This window comes from Myxine glutinosa, chromosome 13 (genome assembly GCF_964187855.1).
Source record: "Myxine glutinosa chromosome 13, kmMyxGlut1.1, whole genome shotgun sequence".
Classification (NCBI taxonomy): domain Eukaryota; kingdom Metazoa; phylum Chordata; class Myxini; order Myxiniformes; family Myxinidae; genus Myxine; species Myxine glutinosa.
The window spans coordinates 37,953,462-37,972,120 of NC_136273.1; the positions used below are offsets into that span (position 1 = coordinate 37,953,462).

The 18,659-nt window shown below is 48.4% G+C and overlaps 2 protein-coding genes across 2 annotated transcripts in view; both read left to right on the top strand.

The window, feature by feature from the left end:
* Positions 1-18,659, top strand: part of LOC144888663 (uncharacterized) — an 864,061-nt gene that overhangs the window by 107,455 nt on the left and 737,947 nt on the right. The window lies entirely within an intron of this gene.
* The window catches only part of LOC137438856 (transcription factor AP-2-delta-like), a 76,088-nt gene that overhangs the window by 28,354 nt on the left and 29,075 nt on the right, over positions 1-18,659 (top strand). The window contains exons 4-5 of the mRNA XM_078767703.1: positions 5,809-5,974; positions 6,251-6,369. Coding sequence (XP_078623829.1) covers positions 5,809-5,974; positions 6,251-6,369 — 285 coding nt within the window. The remainder of the gene's footprint in view (positions 1-5,808; positions 5,975-6,250; positions 6,370-18,659) is intronic.

Consider the following 18,659-nt stretch of genomic DNA (forward strand, 5'->3'; position numbering starts at 1 on the left):
TTCATGTATTGTTATGCATTATGTTTTCCACTCTGTCAAAGCGCCTTTGGGCTTCTTGAAAAGCGCTATACAAAATAAATGAATTACAAGTACACATACATTCAAAGTACACCACCCCCTTGCCAAATAATTAAATATCCTACAGCGCGGCATTGCCGGGGCGCCTCTGGCGCCCGGCAATACCGCAGTGCAGCTCATAGAGGCTGCATTGGGAGGGAGAGGTGTACACTAATTGATTGATTAATTGTATAATTAAAATCAATAAAAGATTATCACAAAATATTTTCTTAATCAATTGGCTAATACCATAACAAAACCACTCGTGCTTCATCCGAAGATGTATCTTTTAGAAATTTAATCAAATAAGTCATTAATAAAAAATTAAATAATTAATTGATTAATCAATAAGTAATTCATCGATTAATCAATAAATAATGAATCGATTAAATGATTAATCAATTAATCAAAAATATCCTTGATAGCCACATCACTTGATCACTGTCATGTCCAAATATTAGCTTCCCAGCTCAAAAGGTGCCTGAGATATTGGCCAAATGAGAAAGAAAATAAATAAATGATTAATAATGAAAATAAATAAATAATAATCATTAAAAAATTAAATTATCAATCAATTCGGTCACAGAACACATAAACCACCACCATTTCATCAGAATCTGTAACTGGGGGGGAAAAAATTTTTTTAGTAACTAATCGAATAATTAAATAATTAATCGATACATTGATTAATTGATTAATCAATAAATCAAAAATATCCTTGATAGCCACATCACCTGGTCACTCATGTCCAAATATTAGCTTCTGAGCTCAAAAGGTGCCTGAGATATTGGCCAAATGAGAAAGAAGATAAATAAAAAATTAATAATGAAAATAAATAAATAATAATCATAATTTTTTTTAATTATTAATCAATTCGGTCAGAGAACACATAAACCACCACCATTTCATCAGAATCTGTAACTTTAAAAAAAAAAAAAAATTGTCATTAATAAAATAATAAAATAATTAATCGATTAATTGATTAATTAATAAATCAAAAATAGCCTTTGCAGCCAAATCACCTGGTCATTGGCATGTCCAAATATCAGCTTCCTAACTCAAAAGGTGCCTGAGTTAATGGTCAGAAGAGAAATGAAATTTAATTAATTAAATAAGTACTTAATTAATCGCTAATAATTAAATAACTCATCAATTTATTGATTAATCAAAAAACAAAAAATACCGTTTTTGACAAAGGACTTGCTCACTATTGTGCCGAAATTTCAGCTTCCTAGCTCAAAGGATGGCTGAGATATCGTCCGGACAAACAAACAAGAAAACAAGTACACATACATTCAAAGTACACCGCCCCCATGCCAAATAATTAAATATGCTGCAGCGCGGCATTGCCGGGGCGCCTCCGGCGCCCGGCAATACCGCAGTGCAGCTCATTAAGGCTGCATTGGGAGGGAGAGGTGTACACTAATTGATTGATTAATTGTATAATTAAAATCAATAAAAGATTATCACAAAATATTTTCATAATCAATTGGCTAATCGCATAACTAAACCACTAGTGCTTCATCCGAAGATGTATCTTTTAGAAATTTAATTAAATAAGTCATTATAAAAAATTAAATAATTAATTGATTACTCAATAAATAATTAATCGATTAATCAATAAATAATTAATAGATGAAATGATTAATCAATAAATCAAAAATATCCTTGATAGCCACATCACTTGGTCACTCATGTCCAAATATTAGCTTCCCAGCTCAAAAGGTGCCTGAGATATTGGCCAAATGAGAAAGAAAATAAATAAATGATTAATAATGAAAATAAATAAATAATAATAATCATAAAAAAATTAAATTATTAATCAATTTGGTCAGAGAACACATAAACTACCACTATTTCATCAGAATCTGTAACTTAAAAAAAAAAAAGTTTTTGTCATTAATGGAATAATTAAATAATTAATCGATTAATTGATTAATTAATAAATCAAAAATATCCTTTGCAGCCAAATCACCTGGTCATTGGCATGTCCAAATATCAGCTTCCTAACTCAAAAGGTGCCTGAGTTAATGGTCAGAAGAGAAATGAAATTTAATTAATTAAATAAGTACTTAATTAAACGCTAATAATTAAATAACTCCTCAATTAATTGATTATTCAAAAAACAAAAAATACCGTATTTGACAAAGGACTTGCTCACTACTGTGCCGAAATTTCAGCTTCCTAGCTCAAAGGATGGCTGAGATATCGCCCGGACAACCAAGAAAACAAGAAACCAGAGTGAAAACTGAGTACTCTCTTTCAGCGTGCGTCACTGCCGAGCCCCCTTTGGTGCCCGGCAATGACGATTTGCAATGCCTGGAGATGGCATAGGAAAGGAGCGGTGTACAACAAGTACACATACATTCAAAGTACACCGCCCCATGCCAAATAATTAAATATGCTGCAGCGCGGCATTGCCGGGGCGCCTCCGGCGCCCGGCAATACCGCAGTGCAGCTCATTGAGGCTGCATTGGGAGGGAGAGGTGTACACTAATTGATTGATTAATTGTATAATTAAAATCAATAAAAGATTATCACAAAATATTTTCATAATCAATTGGCTAATCGCATAACTAAACCAGTAGTGCTTCATCCGAAGATGTATCTTTTAGAAATTTAATTAAATAAGTCATTTATAAAAAATTAAATAATTAATTGATTACTCAATAAATAATTAATCGATTAATCAATAAATACTTAATAGATGAAATGATTAATCAATAAATCAAAAATATCCTTGATAGCCACATCACTTGGTCACTCATGTCCAAATATTAGCTTCCCAGCTCAAAAGGTGCCTGAGATATTGGCCAAATGAGAAAGAAAATAAATAAATGATTAATAATGAAAATAAATAAATAATAATCATAAAAAAATTAAATTATTAATCAATTTGGTCAGAGAACACATAAACTACCACTATTTCATCAGAATCTGTAACTTTAAAAAAAAAAAAATTTTTGTCATTAATCGAATAATTAAATAATTAATCGATTAATTGATTAATTAATAAATCAAAAATATCCTTTGCAGCCAAATCACCTGGTCATTGGCATGTCCAAATATCAGCTTCCTAACTCAAAAGGTGCCTGAGTTAATAATGGTCAGAAGAGAAATGAAATTTAATTAATTAAATAAGTACTTAATTAAACGCTAATAATTAAATAACTCCTCAATTAATTGATTAATCAAAAAACAAAAAATACCGTTTTTGACAAAGGACTTGCTCACTATTGTGCCGAAATTTCAGCTTCCTAGCTCAAAGGATGGCTGAGATATCGTCCGGACAACCAAGGAAACAAGAAAACAAACAAGTACACATACATTCAAAGTACACCACCCCATGCCAAATAATTAAATATGCTGCAGCGCGGCATTGCCGGGGCGCCTCAGGCGCCCGGCAATACCGCAGTGCAGCTCATTGAGGCTGCATTGGGAGGGAGAGGTGTACACTAATTGATTGATTAATTGTATAATTAAAATCAATAAAAGATTATCACAAAATATTTTCATAATCAATTGGCTAATCGCATAACTAAACCACTAGTGCTTCATCCGAAGATGTATCTTTTAGAAATTTAATTAAATAAGTCATTATAAAAAATTAAATAATTAATTGATTACTCAATAAATAATTAATCGATTAATCAATAAATAATTAATAGATGAAATGATTAATCAATAAATCAAAAATATCCTTGATAGCCACATCACTTGGTCACTCATGTCCAAATATTAGCTTCCCAGCTCAAAAGGTGCCTGAGATATTGGCCAAATGAGAAAGAAAATAAATAAATGATTAATAATGAAAATAAATAAATAATAATAATCATAAAAAAATTAAATTATTAATCAATTTGGTCAGAGAACACATAAACTACCACTATTTCATCAGAATCTGTAACTTAAAAAAAAAAAAGTTTTTGTCATTAATGGAATAATTAAATAATTAATCGATTAATTGATTAATTAATAAATCAAAAATATCCTTTGCAGCCAAATCACCTGGTCATTGGCATGTCCAAATATCAGCTTCCTAACTCAAAAGGTGCCTGAGTTAATGGTCAGAAGAGAAATGAAATTTAATTAATTAAATAAGTACTTAATTAAACGCTAATAATTAAATAACTCCTCAATTAATTGATTATTCAAAAAACAAAAAATACCGTATTTGACAAAGGACTTGCTCACTACTGTGCCGAAATTTCAGCTTCCTAGCTCAAAGGATGGCTGAGATATCGCCCGGACAACCAAGAAAACAAGAAACCAGAGTGAAAACTGAGTACTCTCTTTCAGCGTGCGTCACTGCCGAGCCCCCTTTGGTGCCCGGCAATGACGATTTGCAATGCCTGGAGATGGCATAGGAAAGGAGCGGTGTACAACAAACAAGAAACCAGAGTGAAAACTGAGTACTCTCTTTCAGCGTGCGTCACTGCCAAGCCCCCTTCGGTGCCCGGCAATGACGATTTGCAATGCCTGGAGGTGGCATAGGAAAGGAGCGGTGTACAACAAACAACCAGAGTGAAAACTGAGTACTCTCTTTCAGCGTGCGTCACTGCCGAGCCCCCTTTGGTGCCCGGCAATGACGATTTGCAATGCCTGGAGATGGCATAGGAAAGGAGCGGTGTACAACAAGAAACCAGAGTGAAAACTGAGTACTCTCTTTCAGCGTGCGTCACTGCCGAGCCCCCTTTGGTGCCCGGCAATGACGATTTGCAATGCCTGGAGATGGCATAGGAAAGGAGCGGTGTACAATTATTATTATTACTGCACATGTGGGAGAGGCACAACTGAAGAAGAGGAATGTGTTGATAAATTTGGTTGGGGAATAAAGAATAGAGAGGGCCGATAGCTGGTGGCACTACTGGTGAGGAGTAGGATAGCCGTAGCTCGTTCGTTCTTTCAGAAGCGGGACAGTCAAAAAATTACTTACAGGAGTGGACAGCATAGAACAGAGTGGGATATAGCATGTTGTTAGCAACAGTCATGGAGGATCAACGATTGTAAGGCGCTGGTGGGAGAGCATGTCACCACCCAGCACAAGTCTGTGGTGTTTGTTGTACACATGCAGAAAAGGAGGGAAGTTAAGAGAAGGGGTCAGAAGATGATAAGGTGGGGGAAGTATAGAGTACAACAAGAGGATAAAGGCCCAGTATGAGGAACTTGGCAAAGAAGCCAAAGGTTTGAACTAAGTTTCCCAGATCACATACATTGTGTTTTACTGTTTCATTTTCATTTGTGTTGCTGGTTGTATTTTCCTCCAATTTTCCATGCCAAACCGTACTTAGTTGTGTTGAGTTGTCGAATTTGTGTCCCTGGTAAAGTCCGGCCTCCTCGTCTGTGGCTTAGTTATAGCCGGCTTCCTGCTTCTGCCTCTGAGTTATGACCACACGTGCTTTGTTTTTGTTCCTTTACTCTCAAGTATTGCTATTTCTGATCCCTCATCTTAATCCTTTGCACCCCCTCGCTCAAAAAGGGATAGTTCTTGTTTACCTTCTTTTCTCATGTTCAGCTTGCTAACCAATATGGCGCCCATGCACTACATCATGAGTACTGAAATCCACTATATATCCCCTCCCCATTTGTTTTCACAAAGTGTGCATGGGTCCGATCCGCTCCCGCAACCCTGCTTAGGGGTTATACTCACTGCTTAACTGGTTATAACGCTTATACTAACTAGAACTTAGGGAGAAGGTTGTGAGCGCATATTCCACAGGAATGTTAAAGTGTGTCATTCTGTCGGTGCAGGATCTGTGGTGCAAGTGAACCCCTCAGATTTGTTCTGTTCGGTCCCTGGGCGACTTTCACTCCTCAGCTCCACATCCAAGTACAAAGTGACTATCGCGGAGGTAAAGCGTCGATTATCACCTCCTGAATGCCTCAATGCTTCACTTCTCGGGGGAATTCTTAGAAGGTAGGTTCAGATGTCAGATGTTGTACCATTTGCAAAAGGGAAGTCTTATATGATGATATATATTACAAAAAGAAAGTCTTACATGGAGTGAAAAGATATTTGCCATAGTGATGTGTTTACATAAACTAAACAAAAGTGCTCGATGATGCTGGGAAAGTTCGCTCAAACTGTCTGTACATAACACGTTGGTCCTCAAATTCGGAGGGTGGTGCAGCAAACATAGACAAATGTAAGAATCAAGGTTGTGAATAGAGCTTCATTCATTATGCATGGCAGGGCCAAGTCAAAGAACGGAGGACGCTGCCTGAGGGAAAAGCTGGACCGACTGGGTCTCAACCTACCGGCTGGACGGAGAAAAGCAGCCAACGTCACTCTGCTCACATCATTAGTGGAAGGTTAGTCCACCATAGGTAGCCAGTGTATGTAAAAATGCTAGTTTGGGAGTGGGGCCTACCTTTTTGACAACCTCCAAAAGTATTGAAATGTGTCTTTGTTATCTCCATATGCGGGTTTCAAAAGATGGAACTCCAAGGAACAAAATTGATGCCATAAACCAACTCGCAATAAGCATTCACGTAAAGCTGAAAAATAAAAAACTGGCCACAAGTGGAAAACAATAAAATATACATCAAAACAAGGAAACTTCTCACCATTCACAAAATGTTTTACAAAAATCAATGCATCCCGAGAATGTACCTGCTAAGATGAGGAGGAGGAAGCGGTCTGATGGAGCTCAACCAAGTGCACAGAATGACATCTGTCAGATTGGCTTAGTACGTGAAAAGTAAACAGACTACTGACTCCAATTTGTATGCAAACACGAAGGCAAACCAGAGAAGGTATCCCTAACTCACCTAGCAAAATAATTTCCAAAGACAGGTGCGAATGGAAGATGTCAGACAAGAAACTGAAACAATACCAAATACAGCCCAAACAATTGCAAAAAAAAGACAAAAGAAAAATATAAAAGGAAATATTAAAACATTTACACCGACAATGGGCAAACGATAAAAGAGCAGGAAGTTTTTTTTTTTTTTTTTTAAAGAGTTGAACAGATTTCGAGTGGACAAATGTTCATTGGAATGGCGAAGACGAGGTCAGCTCAACTGGGATGGAGAACGAATCATAATAAATGTCGAAGACCACGGACTTTACACCAATGGCTTCAATAAAATAGCGGGAACAAGTCAATCGGACAAGTGTAGGTTCTGCAACGTAGCAACAGAAAGTATGAGCCACCTAATCAGGATGTAAAAACTCATGTCAGAGCAGCTGTACACACAAAGGCACAACAAGATATCCTACTATTAATTTGCAATTGGTCACTGGATTTGACACAAACATAAATTTTTATTACATACCCAAGGCATCAAAAAGCTACACATATCGAACAAACGGTTTTTTATTGAGCATCTTGCCACCATTAGAGCATTTAAATTGCATCAGATGTGGCAGCAAATGTGAATTGTTGCTCCAAACTTGCTGACCTCGATGACAAAAGACACCATTTGCATTTTTGCCTCCTCCATCTCTACCCCATTGAGAATCCCGTGTTGCTCTGTAGGGCAACTTACAAGTGTAGAGTAGTCTATTGGCACATCTGCAAAAATGTCAGTATCCCAGTTTCAGAAAAATCATGGAAACGTGAACCAAAACTAATCACAGAAAACAAGGAAGTAGTATGATCTGATGAAAACAAGGACCTGATGATCCCATCGAGTGTGAATGTAGAAAACAAAGCATTGCGACCGGATATTAGGCCGAAAAAAATATATTGCTGGTCTCTGGTCAGACCAAAGTTCCAGAATTGATGCGGCGATGCGGTTTTTTTTTCTTTTTCTTTTTTTTGAAAAGCATGGATTGCACATATAGAGGTGTTTTTTGTGTCCTAATGCCTTGCGGTCCTCCTCATCTGCCATGGCGCCATCCAAAGAGAAATTAAAGACAGCCAATGGGACCTGTAGGCCTTTTTTGTAAATAATGAACACAAGCTTAAGTTATTTAAAAATGTATTTATTCTGAAAATCATGAAGTTCTTCAAGCATATGATAGACTGCCATTTCGATCTCGAGATCGCCTCGCCGTACCGTTAAACATTCCAATGCGTTGATCGCGTCAACACTGCGCATGCGCAAGTGGTCTAACAGGCCGATGGTCTCCCACAATCTCTTCTCCCAGTCCACCAGATTATCACAGACACTTACAACTTCATGACAAACGAGTTAGGATCCAGGCCTAACTAACGAGACCACCCGCAGCTCTCTAGGCCTTCTTGTTGCTTCACACGAACCCGAGAAAGAACGTCTTCGTTTCAATAAATGACAATATCCAGCCGATTGGATTCATGATGTCACGGCACACAAAACTATCTTTGGAACGGCTGGTTGGATTTGGACAATCTAAACGTAGTTTTGTAGGGGAGAACCGTGTGCGAACGTCGATACCAATGGCGACCCTCACAGACACGTATTTCCTGAAATAGCGCGCCGGCCCGGCAAAAACAGGCGCGCTGTTGTAGGTACCGTTGGAAATTTAAAAAACCAAAAAAATTGTTGATGCGCACGCTGACCAGAGACCGGAAATATATTTTTCTCGGCCTTATAGGCACAAAAAAGAAAAGAAGGCATTGCTAATTGAGGTGTCAGCACCCAGCAATTTTTGCCTAAACAATACAAAGTTTAAGAAAATAACCTGATACTAGGATTGCAAGAATGAAGTGAAAAGATCCTGGAAGTTGAAGAGCGCCGAAATTGTACCAATGATAATTAGAGCAACGGGAATGATGAATAGGAACCTCATGATGATCTTAAAAACCATCCCTGGGAATATTACTACAAACGATCTGCAGTTGGAGGCTATCCTGGGCTCATTGATGATCCGGAAAAGAGCCCTCAGAACAATACTTTGAGAACAATAAAACGTAACAACTTGTCCATGAATCGATAGCCCTTACTGAAACTTCAACAATTGGGAGGTACATTGTCAGGATGCCTTGATTTTTGTAAAACATTTGATTTTATTTGTGTAGAAGGTGAGGGGTTTCCTTGTTTTGATATCCAGCTTATTGATTTCTGATTGCAGCCAGTTTATTATTCCACAGCCGTCCTGGAATATTGGTATTGCGAGTCGGTTTATGGCTTTGATTTTGTTCCTTGGTAAAAGGTATGTTTTCAGGATCAGCCTCATTCGACACAGGTATTCTTTGGTAATTGCTTTGCGCATTTGTTTGTAACATATTTGATGGCCCTCTTCTACCCTGAGGTATTTGTATGATGCTTTCTTGTCTAGCTCCTGTGTTGTTGTATTTAGCTCGATTTTTATGTTATCCATTTTTGTTGGTTTTCCTTGTACGAATATGCACTTGGCACACTTATCCAGGCCAAATTCCAATTGAATGTCGTCAGCATACCGTTTCACAAATTTCAGTTGTTCTACCAATTTTTCATCATTCAGTGCAAAGAGTTTTACATCATCCAAGGGCCCTAGACATGTCACATTCCTTCTTTCTTTGGACATTATTTTATTGGATGTTAGGGTGTATCTGTGTCCTTGCTCATTAATGAGGTTACTTAGTGGATCCAGAGCTAGGCAAAGGAAGAGGAGGGAAAGGTTGTCACCCTGGAAGTTCCCACATAGTATCTTCACTCCTGGTATTCCAATCTTTCATTCTGAGTGCTGCAGTATTAGTGTGATATTCCATTGATTCATTGCTTTCTCAATCACTTTGATTATTTGTGGATTGATATTGTACATTTACATGTATTTTATCATCCATGAATGTGGGATGCTATCAAAATGCTTTTATAGTCTATCCAGGCTGGGGACATTTTAAAAGGATTTTCTGGTCTGGGCTAGGACACAGAACAGATCAGGACACAACATAGCAAAGGGAACAGCAGGAGAAAGGGGAAACGCCAACAGCAGCATGGAGGGAGAAAGTCGAAGGAGACAGACAAAGAAGGGATGTGGGTAATGATGAGTGTTAGGGGAGAACACAAGGGGTGGACAATACGGATACATAACCAAAAAATTTGGAGGGGTGGGGGTAGTTTGTCGGGTGGAGAAAAATCATGGGTTTGGATGGTGAATGACTTGAGATTGTGGTGAACAGCTGTCTTGAAGACCTAGAGGAAAGAATGGGATTGAAGAGTGTGGAAGGTGATTCCACATGTGGCAAAAAGAGGAATAAATGAATAGAGGTGAGCAATCGTTCTGGATTTAGGCAGCCACACAAGGAGGGAATTGATTGTGGATCTCGTGAGTCCTGCATAAACGTTGTGTGGGACAAAACACGGAGAGGGCAGATGGTGCAAGACCAGAAATGAGGTGGAAGAAGATAGGGAGACCATTGACTGGTCAGCGATGGCGAAGTGATAGGCCCATAAACCCAGCTTCATCGCGAGAGATTCCAATGATCTTGAAGGCCTTGGTTTCCCTGGTGTCAAGCTGAGCAAGATGTGAGGCAGGGGAGCCAGCCCAGAGTAGAGAGCAGTAGTCATTTGAGCTGCAGATGAAAGCCTTGTCGCCTTGCAGTTTTCTTGTATGGCCTTGTTTAGTAGTACATGGTCTATTGCTCTGTAGCATCCTCAATTACATCCCGTCTGTTCTGCCTGTTGGTCTCGTTGTTGTGTTAGGTAGTGGTACATCGTTTGTGTTGGTAAGCATGTTACTGGCTGATATTTGTGAGTTAGTTTCTTGCAGATTTTGAGATGAGGAAGGTGTTACCTTCTGTGAGCATTCAACCATTTCCTGTTCCCCATGGATAGGTTTATTGAATAAATCTATGCAGGTTGTTATGATTCATCCAGTCAAATTAAATCAGTAAAAGTTTATAATTGAAAAAGCTGGACTTGCAAGTCGGTAGACCTGACGTTTCAGCGAGAATTCACTCACCTAGTTCACGGCAGATGTTGAAGTGTATCACCTTCTTCTTCTTCACTTCAACACAATACAATACAATACAATACATATATATATATATATATATATATATATATATATATATATATATATATATATATATATATATATATATATATATACAGTATATATATATATATATATATATATACAGTATATATATATATATATATATATATACAGTATATATATATATATATATATATATATATATATATATATATATATATATATATATATATATATATATACTGTATATATAATTATATATATATATATATATATATATATATATCTCTATATATAAAGGAGGAGTGTCTGTGTGTGTGTGTATGTGTGTGTGTGTGTGTGTGTCTGTCTGGATGTCCGCTTATAACTCAAGAACTACACATCGGAGAAAATTTTAGACACAGATTCGGAATCAGCATAAAATCCTGGTGGTTATAGGCGACTTTTTATTTTAATAACAATGGTTTAAAAAACCGCGCCAGCTGCAATTCCATGGTGTAGTTTGTGGCGGCGCTCTTGCCCCTTTCCGATCCCGCGGTTGCGCGTACGTACATATTTATATATTTTTAATGTGCTTTTTACTGTATTTTAAATTGTTTTTTAGCTTCTTTTATTGTTAATTTATGTACTATTAAAGCGCGGCGTTACGCGCGCTGCTTGTGAGCAAGGAGGAAGCGGACAAGCGGTAACATATAAACGTCTTTATTGTAAGACTACACTGTAACACTGTGCTCCTCCGGGCTGGTCGCCCGGGGTATATCATGAGGCCACGCCTACCCCTCGGGCGTGGCCACCGCCCACTTGGTGCGTGGAATGATGTCACCACGCCAGTGGGCTTTTGTGTCCGCCACACGCGCCCCCCCAGAATTCCCGCGCACCTGGAGGGCCAGTTTGCGGGGCAGACGAATGACCCGGCCGAAGCGCCCCCTGGCGATCGGCGGCGTCCGGGGTGCAGGGATGCCAGGTGGGATGCCCCTGGCTGCTCCTGGGATGGGTGCAGGACCGGGGGGCGGCGTGGCGGCGGGGCTGGGCGGTGCCGGGGGTCCGCCCGCAGGAGGGCGGCCCCGACGTGGGGGTCGGGCCACTGGCGGTGGATGGTCCACATCGAGGTGGGCCGGCTTGAGGCGGTCTACCGAAACGCGGTCAGGAGTACCGCCGATGTCCAGGGTGAAGTGCTTCGCCCCGGTCTCCAGCACGCGGAAAGGCCCGTCGTACGAGGGCCGCAGTGGTGTCCGATGGGCATCGTGGCGGACGAAGACGTACTCCGCCGTGCGAAGCTCCGGGGCGACGTGCGTCGGTGGGTGCCCGTGGCATGCCGTTGGCACCGGGGCGAACCTCTGGGCGGTCTCTTGCAGAGCGGAGCGCTGCTGTGCCGCGGACCATGGTGCCGTGGAGTCGGGGAGGAACTCGCCCGGCACCCGCAGCGGTTGCCCGAAGACCAACTCCGCCGCGGATGCGCGCAGGTCCTCCTTGGGCGCCGTCCGGAGGCCCAGCAGGACCCAGGGGAGCCTGTCGACCCAGCCGCCGTCGCGGAGGGTGGCCCGGAGCGCGGCCTTCAATGAGCGGTGAAATCGCTCACACAGGCCGTTAGCCTGGGGGTGGTAGGCCGTGGTTCGGTGCAGCCGGACCCCGAGCCCCTGCGCAACCGCCCCCCAGAGCTCTGAGGTGAACTGGGGGCCGCGGTCGGATGAGATGTCTGAGGGGGCGCCGAAGCGGGCGACCCAGGTGGCGATGAAAGCCTGCGCGACATCGGCCGCCGTTGTCGACGCCAAGGGCACGGCCTCCGGCCACCGGGTGGTGCGGTCCACCATGGTGAGGACGTGGGTGAAACCCCGCGAGGGGGGCAGAGGTCCCACCAGGTCCACGTGGACGTGGTCAAACCGGCGTTCCGGCACCGTGAACGGGGCCAACGGGGCCTGGGTGTGCCGGTGCACCTTGGCGCGCTGGCACGCGAGGCATGTCCTGGCCCAGCCGCGGACGGCCTTCCGGAGGCCATGCCAGACGAACTTGTCGGCGATCAGCCTTTGGGAGGCCCTCGCGCCCGGGTGGGACAGGCCGTGGATGGCGTCAAACACCTGGCGCTGCCAGCCCGCGGGCACAATGGGGCGAGGACGCCCGAGGGAGACGTCGCACAAGAGGGCCGCGCCCGCGCCGTCGAACGGCACCTCGGTGACGCGGAGGCCCGTGACGGCGGTCCGCAAGGCCTGGACGTCGGGGTCAGCGGCCTGGTCCGCTGCCATCCGGGCATAGTCGATGCCGAGGTGGACTGCGTGGGCGACGGCCCGGGAAAGGCAATCCGCCACCGGGTTGTCCTTCCCCGCGACGTGCTGGATGTCCGTCGTGTACTCGGACACGGCCGAGAGGTGACGCTGCTGCCGGGCCGACCACGGCTCGGTGACCTTGCCCATCGCGAAGATCAGCGGCTTGTGGTCGACGAAGGCAGTGAACGCCCGGCCCTCGAGCAGATGGCGGAAGTGCCTGACCGCCAAGTGAAGTCCGAGCAACTCGCGGTCGAAGGTACTGTAACGGCGTTCGGGCGGGCGAAGCTGCCGGCTAAAGAACGCCAGCGGTTGCCAAGCTCCACGCACCCATTGCTCGTGCACCGCGCCCACCGCGTAGTCCGAGGCATCGGTGGTGAGGGCGATCGGTGCATCGGGCGCCGGGTGCGCGAGCATGGTGGCGTTAGCCAAGGCGAGCTTCGCGCCCGTGAACGCCGTGTCCATCTGCTCGGTCCAGGTAACATCGCCTTTGCCCGGCTTACCTCGGAGAGCTTCGTGCAGGGGGCGCAGGAGCTGGGCGATACGGGGCAGGAACCGATGGTAAAAGTTCACCATGCCCAGGAACTCCTGCAGCCCTCTGATCGTGCGGGGGCGCGGAAACCCCTTCACCGCCTCCACCTTGGCCGGCAGGGGGACGGCTCCGTGCCTGGTGACACGGTGCCCCAGAAAATCGATTGTGGCGGCGCCGAACCGGCACTTTGCGGGGTTCACAATCAGGCCATGCTGGCCCAGGCGTTCGAAGAGCGTGCGGAGGTGGCGTAGGTGCTCTTCGCGGGACGCGCTGGCGACGAGGATATCGTCCAGGTAGACGTAGACAAAATCCAAGTCGCGCAGGACGCTGTCCATCAGTCGCTGGAACGCCTGAGCCGCATTCTTCAGACCGAAGGGCATGCGCAGGAACTCGAAGAGTCCGAATGGCGTGATGACCGCCGTCTTCGGGACGTCCTCCGGCCTGACGGGGACCTGATGGTAGCCGCGTATGAGGTCCACCTTCGAGAAGAAGGACCTGCCCGCCAAACGGGCGGAAAAGTCCTGAATGTGGGGGACGGGGTAGCGGTCGGGAGTCGTGGCGTCATTGAGACGGCGATAGTCCCCGCACGGTCGCCATCCCCCGCCGGGCTTCGGCACGATGTGCAGCGGCGACGCCCAAGCGCTCTCTGAGCGCCGAACGATGCCGAGTCGCTCCAGGGTAGCGAACTCCGCTTTTGCCACCGCCAGCTTTGTCGGCTCGAGGCGGCGTGCCCGGGCGTAGACCGGTGGCCCGACGGTGGGGATGTGATGGGCCACCCCGTGCTTGACGGCCCCCGCCGAGAAGGTGGGCCGCGTGAGGGCCGGGAAGCCGGCGAGGAGGCGGGTGAATGCGTCCGCTGCCGGAAGCGTACAGACCAACGTGGCCGGAACCGAATCGTTCGGCAAGCCGCTTGGCAAGCCGCTCGTTGAGCTGGGCAACGCACATGCGAGCGAGCTGAACGTCTCGGCCTGGACAAGCCGTCTGCGCTTGACGTCGACCAGGAGCCCATTAGCGCACAGGAAGTCCGCGCCAAGCAGTGCCATGGGCACGTCGGCGGTGACGAACGTCCATCGGAAAACCTGCCCTCCAAACCGCAGAGAGAGGCAGCGTTTTCCGTACGTACGGATGGGCGTCCCGTTCGCGGCAAGCAGCGCGGGGCCCCCACCCGCGGCGTGCTTGTCTGACGTGCCGGCGGGAATGACACTCACCTGTGCTCCCGTGTCGCACAGGTAACGGCGCCCGGAGAAGGTGTCCGTTATGAACAGCAGGCTGCTCGAACGGCCGGCGCTCATCGCCACAATTGAGCGCCGGCCCGGGCGTTTCCCGACCCGTTGAAGGAGCACGGCGGATGACACCGCCGAGCTTCGTGGCCGAACTTGGCGTGGAACCAGCACCAGGTGGTGGAGCTGGAGGAGCGCGGCTGGCTCCGCCAGGCCGGTGGAGTCGACGGGTTTCCCCGCGGTGGCGGTTTTCGCCGCGGCGGTGGGCGGGGCGTGGCGGCGTTCACGAGGTGCGTATCAGCATGCTGCTGAAACTCAGCGTGCTGTAGAAGATGATGCTGTGGAACAGCAGCGTCGAAGGCCGTGACGGCCACGCCAACGCTCGCCCGCGTGTCCGAAGCGGCGAAGTACTTGTCCGCCTCGGCCGCCAATGCTCGGGGTTCCGTTAGCCCGGTCCCGGCCAACGCGAGGCGAACCTGCGCTGGAAGTTGGCGACGGAAAAGCGCCCGGAATAGCGAACCGGGGGCTTCGTCGCCTAACAGTGACAGCATATGGTCCATTCGGACCGACGGGCGCGTCTCACCGAGCTCGGGGAGATCCAGGAGGCGGTCGGCCCGTGCGTCGTCCGTGAGGCTGAACGTGGCTAGGAGTAGCCGCTTGAGTGCCTCGTACTTGTGGCCGTCCGGTGGGTGGCGAAGGACGGACACAACTCGAGCGGCCGTGCCGGGCCCGAGGGAGGCGACGACGTGGCAGTAGCGCGTGTCATCGCCGGTGAGGTGCCGAAGCTGAAATTGGGCTTCGGCCTGGACGAACCAGACTTCGGCCTGAGCCTCCCAAAATTCCGGAAGTTTGACGAAGGCGGCCATGGCGATGGCGTCGCGTGTGGAAGGATCGCTCCGGCAGATCCAACGTCGAGGGTCACCAGTAAAGCGCGGCGTTACGCGCGCTGCTTGTGAGCAAGGAGGAAGCGGACAAGCGGTAACATATAAACGTCTTTATTGTAAGACTACACTGTAACACTGTGCTCCTCCGGGCTGGTCGCCCGGGGTATATCATGAGGCCACGCCTACCCCTCGGGCGTGGCCACCGCCCACTTGGTGCGTGGAATGATGTCACCACGCCAGTGGGCTTTTGTGTCCGCCACACTATTGTATTTATTTTAAATATATTTTTAAGGAAAACAAATGTTTTCACGGCCGTGGGAGTGACGTAAAGTCGCACATAATGACAAAATGCGCGCCATTTTTTCGCGCCAAGAACGAATAAACGGTAGTTGAGATTTTATTCGAATTCGAATTCCATTAAATTTCAACTGTTGGAAACAATAATTATTTCAACTGTTGGAAATTGAAATAATTATTGTTTCCAACAGTTGAAATTTAAGGGAATTCGAATTCGAATAAAATCTCAACTAAAAAAAAAAACGTCGCGTTTTAAAATTATGACGTCATCAGCGTATTTCGGAACGTTAATTTTTCAACTTCATATTCGGAATCAGTACGTCCCAGAGCAACTACAGCACACCTTAAATGTTTAAAAAACCTTCGGGTTTTAAAATTATGACGCCATCAGCGTATTTCGTAACGTTAATTTTTCAACTTTGCCGACAATGACTTCCGACTTCCGGGTTCGGAATGCAGGACCAATGCCATTTGACAGGGAATAAAAAATAAATGCGACATTCAATTGACGACAATGACTTCCGACTTGACTCCCCCTCCACCTCCCCCCTCCCCCTCCACCTCCCCCCTCTCCTTCTCCCTCCCCCTCCCCTCCCACTCCCCTCCCCCCCTCCCCTCCACTCCCCCCCTCCCCCTCCCTCCCCTCCCCACCACCCCCCTTCTCCCTCCCCCTCCCCCTCCACCCTCCCCCTCCCTCCCCTCCTCCCCCTCCCCTCCCCTCCCCCTCCCCCTAACCCTTTCTCCACTCCCCCTCCCCTCCCCCCTCCCCCTCCTCCCTTCCCCTCCCCCCTCCCTCTCCCTCCCCCACCTTCTCCTCCCCCTTCCCCCTCCCCCTCCCCTCCCCCCTCCCCCTCCACTCCCCCCTCCCCTCCCCCCATGACACTCCTTTCCTGCCTACCCCCTCCCCTCCCCTCCCCTCCCCCTCCCCTCCCCCTCCTACCCCTCCCCCTCCCCCCTCCCCATCCCCCCCTCTTCTCTCCTCTCCTCCTCCCCTTCCCCTCCCATCCCCTCTCTTCTCCCTTCCCCCTCCCCCTCCCCCTCCCCTCCCCCTCTTCTCCCCTCCCCCTCCCCCTCCCCCCTCCCACCCCCCTCCCCCTCCCCCCTCCCCCCACCCCTTCCCCTCCCCCTTCCTCCACCCCCCTACCCCTCCCTCCCCATCCCCTCCCCCTCCCCTCCCCCCTTCCCCTCCCCCTCCCTCCTCCCCCTCCCCCCTCCCCCTCCCCTCCCCCCTCTCCCCCTCCCCCCCCTCCCCTCCCCCTTTCCCCTCCCCCTCCTCCTCCCCCACCCCTCACCCTCCCCCTCCCCTCCCCTCCCCCTCCCCCTCCCCCTCCCCCTTCCCCTCCCCCTCCTCCCCCCACCCCTCACCCTCCCCCTCCCCTCCCCTCATCCCTCCCCTCCCCCTCCCCACCCCCTTCCCCTCCCCCTTTCTCCATCCCCCCTTCCCCCTCCCCTCCCACTCCCCCTCCCCTCCCCCCTTTCTCCCTCCCCCTCCCCCTCCACTCCCCTCCCATCCCCTCCCTCCCCCATGCCCCTCCCTTTCACCCCTACCCCCTCCCCTCCCCCCTCCCCCTCCACCCTACCCCTCCCCTTATCCCCTCACCCTTGCCCCTCCCCCTCCCATCCCTCCCTCTCCCCACCCCCCCTCTTCTCTCCTCTCCTCCTCCCCCCCACCCCCTCCTCTCCCTCCCCCCCTCTTCTCCCCTCTCCCCCTCTTCTCCCCTCCCCCCTCTCCTCCCCGCCCCCCCGTTCCCCTCTCTCCCCCTCCCCTCCCCCTCCCCCCTCCCCGCACCTCACCCCTTTCTCCATCCCCCCTCCCCTCCCCCTTTCTCCCTCCCCCCTCCCCCCTCCACTCCCCCTTTCTCCCTTCCCCCTCCCCCTCCACTCCCCCTCCCCTCCCCCTCTCTCCCCCCTCCACCTCCCTTCCCCCCATGCACCTCCCTTTCCCCCCTCCCCCTCCCCTCCCCCTACCCCTCCCCCCTCCTCCCCTCCCCCCTCCCCTCCCCCTCCCTCTCCCCCTCCCCTCCACCCTACCCCCTCCCCTTCTCCCCTCCCCCACCCCCCTCCCCTCCACCATACCCCTCCCCTCCACCCTACCCCCTCCCCTTCTCCCCTCCCCCACCCCCCTCCCCTCCCCCTTGCCCCTCCCCCTCCCCCCCCCCCCTCCCCTCCCCCTTGCCCTCCCCTCCCCCTTGCCCCTCCCCCTCCCCCTCCCCCTCCCATCCCTCCCCCTCCCCAGCCCCCCCTCTTCTCTTCTCTCCTCCTCCCCCTCCCCCTCCCCCCTCTTCTCCCCTCCCCCCCTCTTCTCCCCTCTCCCCCTCTTCTCCCCTCCCCACCCTCTCCTCCCCGCCCCCCCCCCCCCCGTTCCCCTCCCCTCCCCTTCCCCCTCTCCTCCCTTCCCCCGTCCGTCAATGCCGGGTACTTCCCATGGCCAGCTGTACGTGGGCTGCTCGAGGGTTGGAAAACCAAGCAATCTTTATGTCTTGGCACCAAGTAAGAAAACCAGAAATGTTGTACACCAAGAGGTTTTGAGGAATTGACAATTGGCAAAACGTCATGTAGGAAATG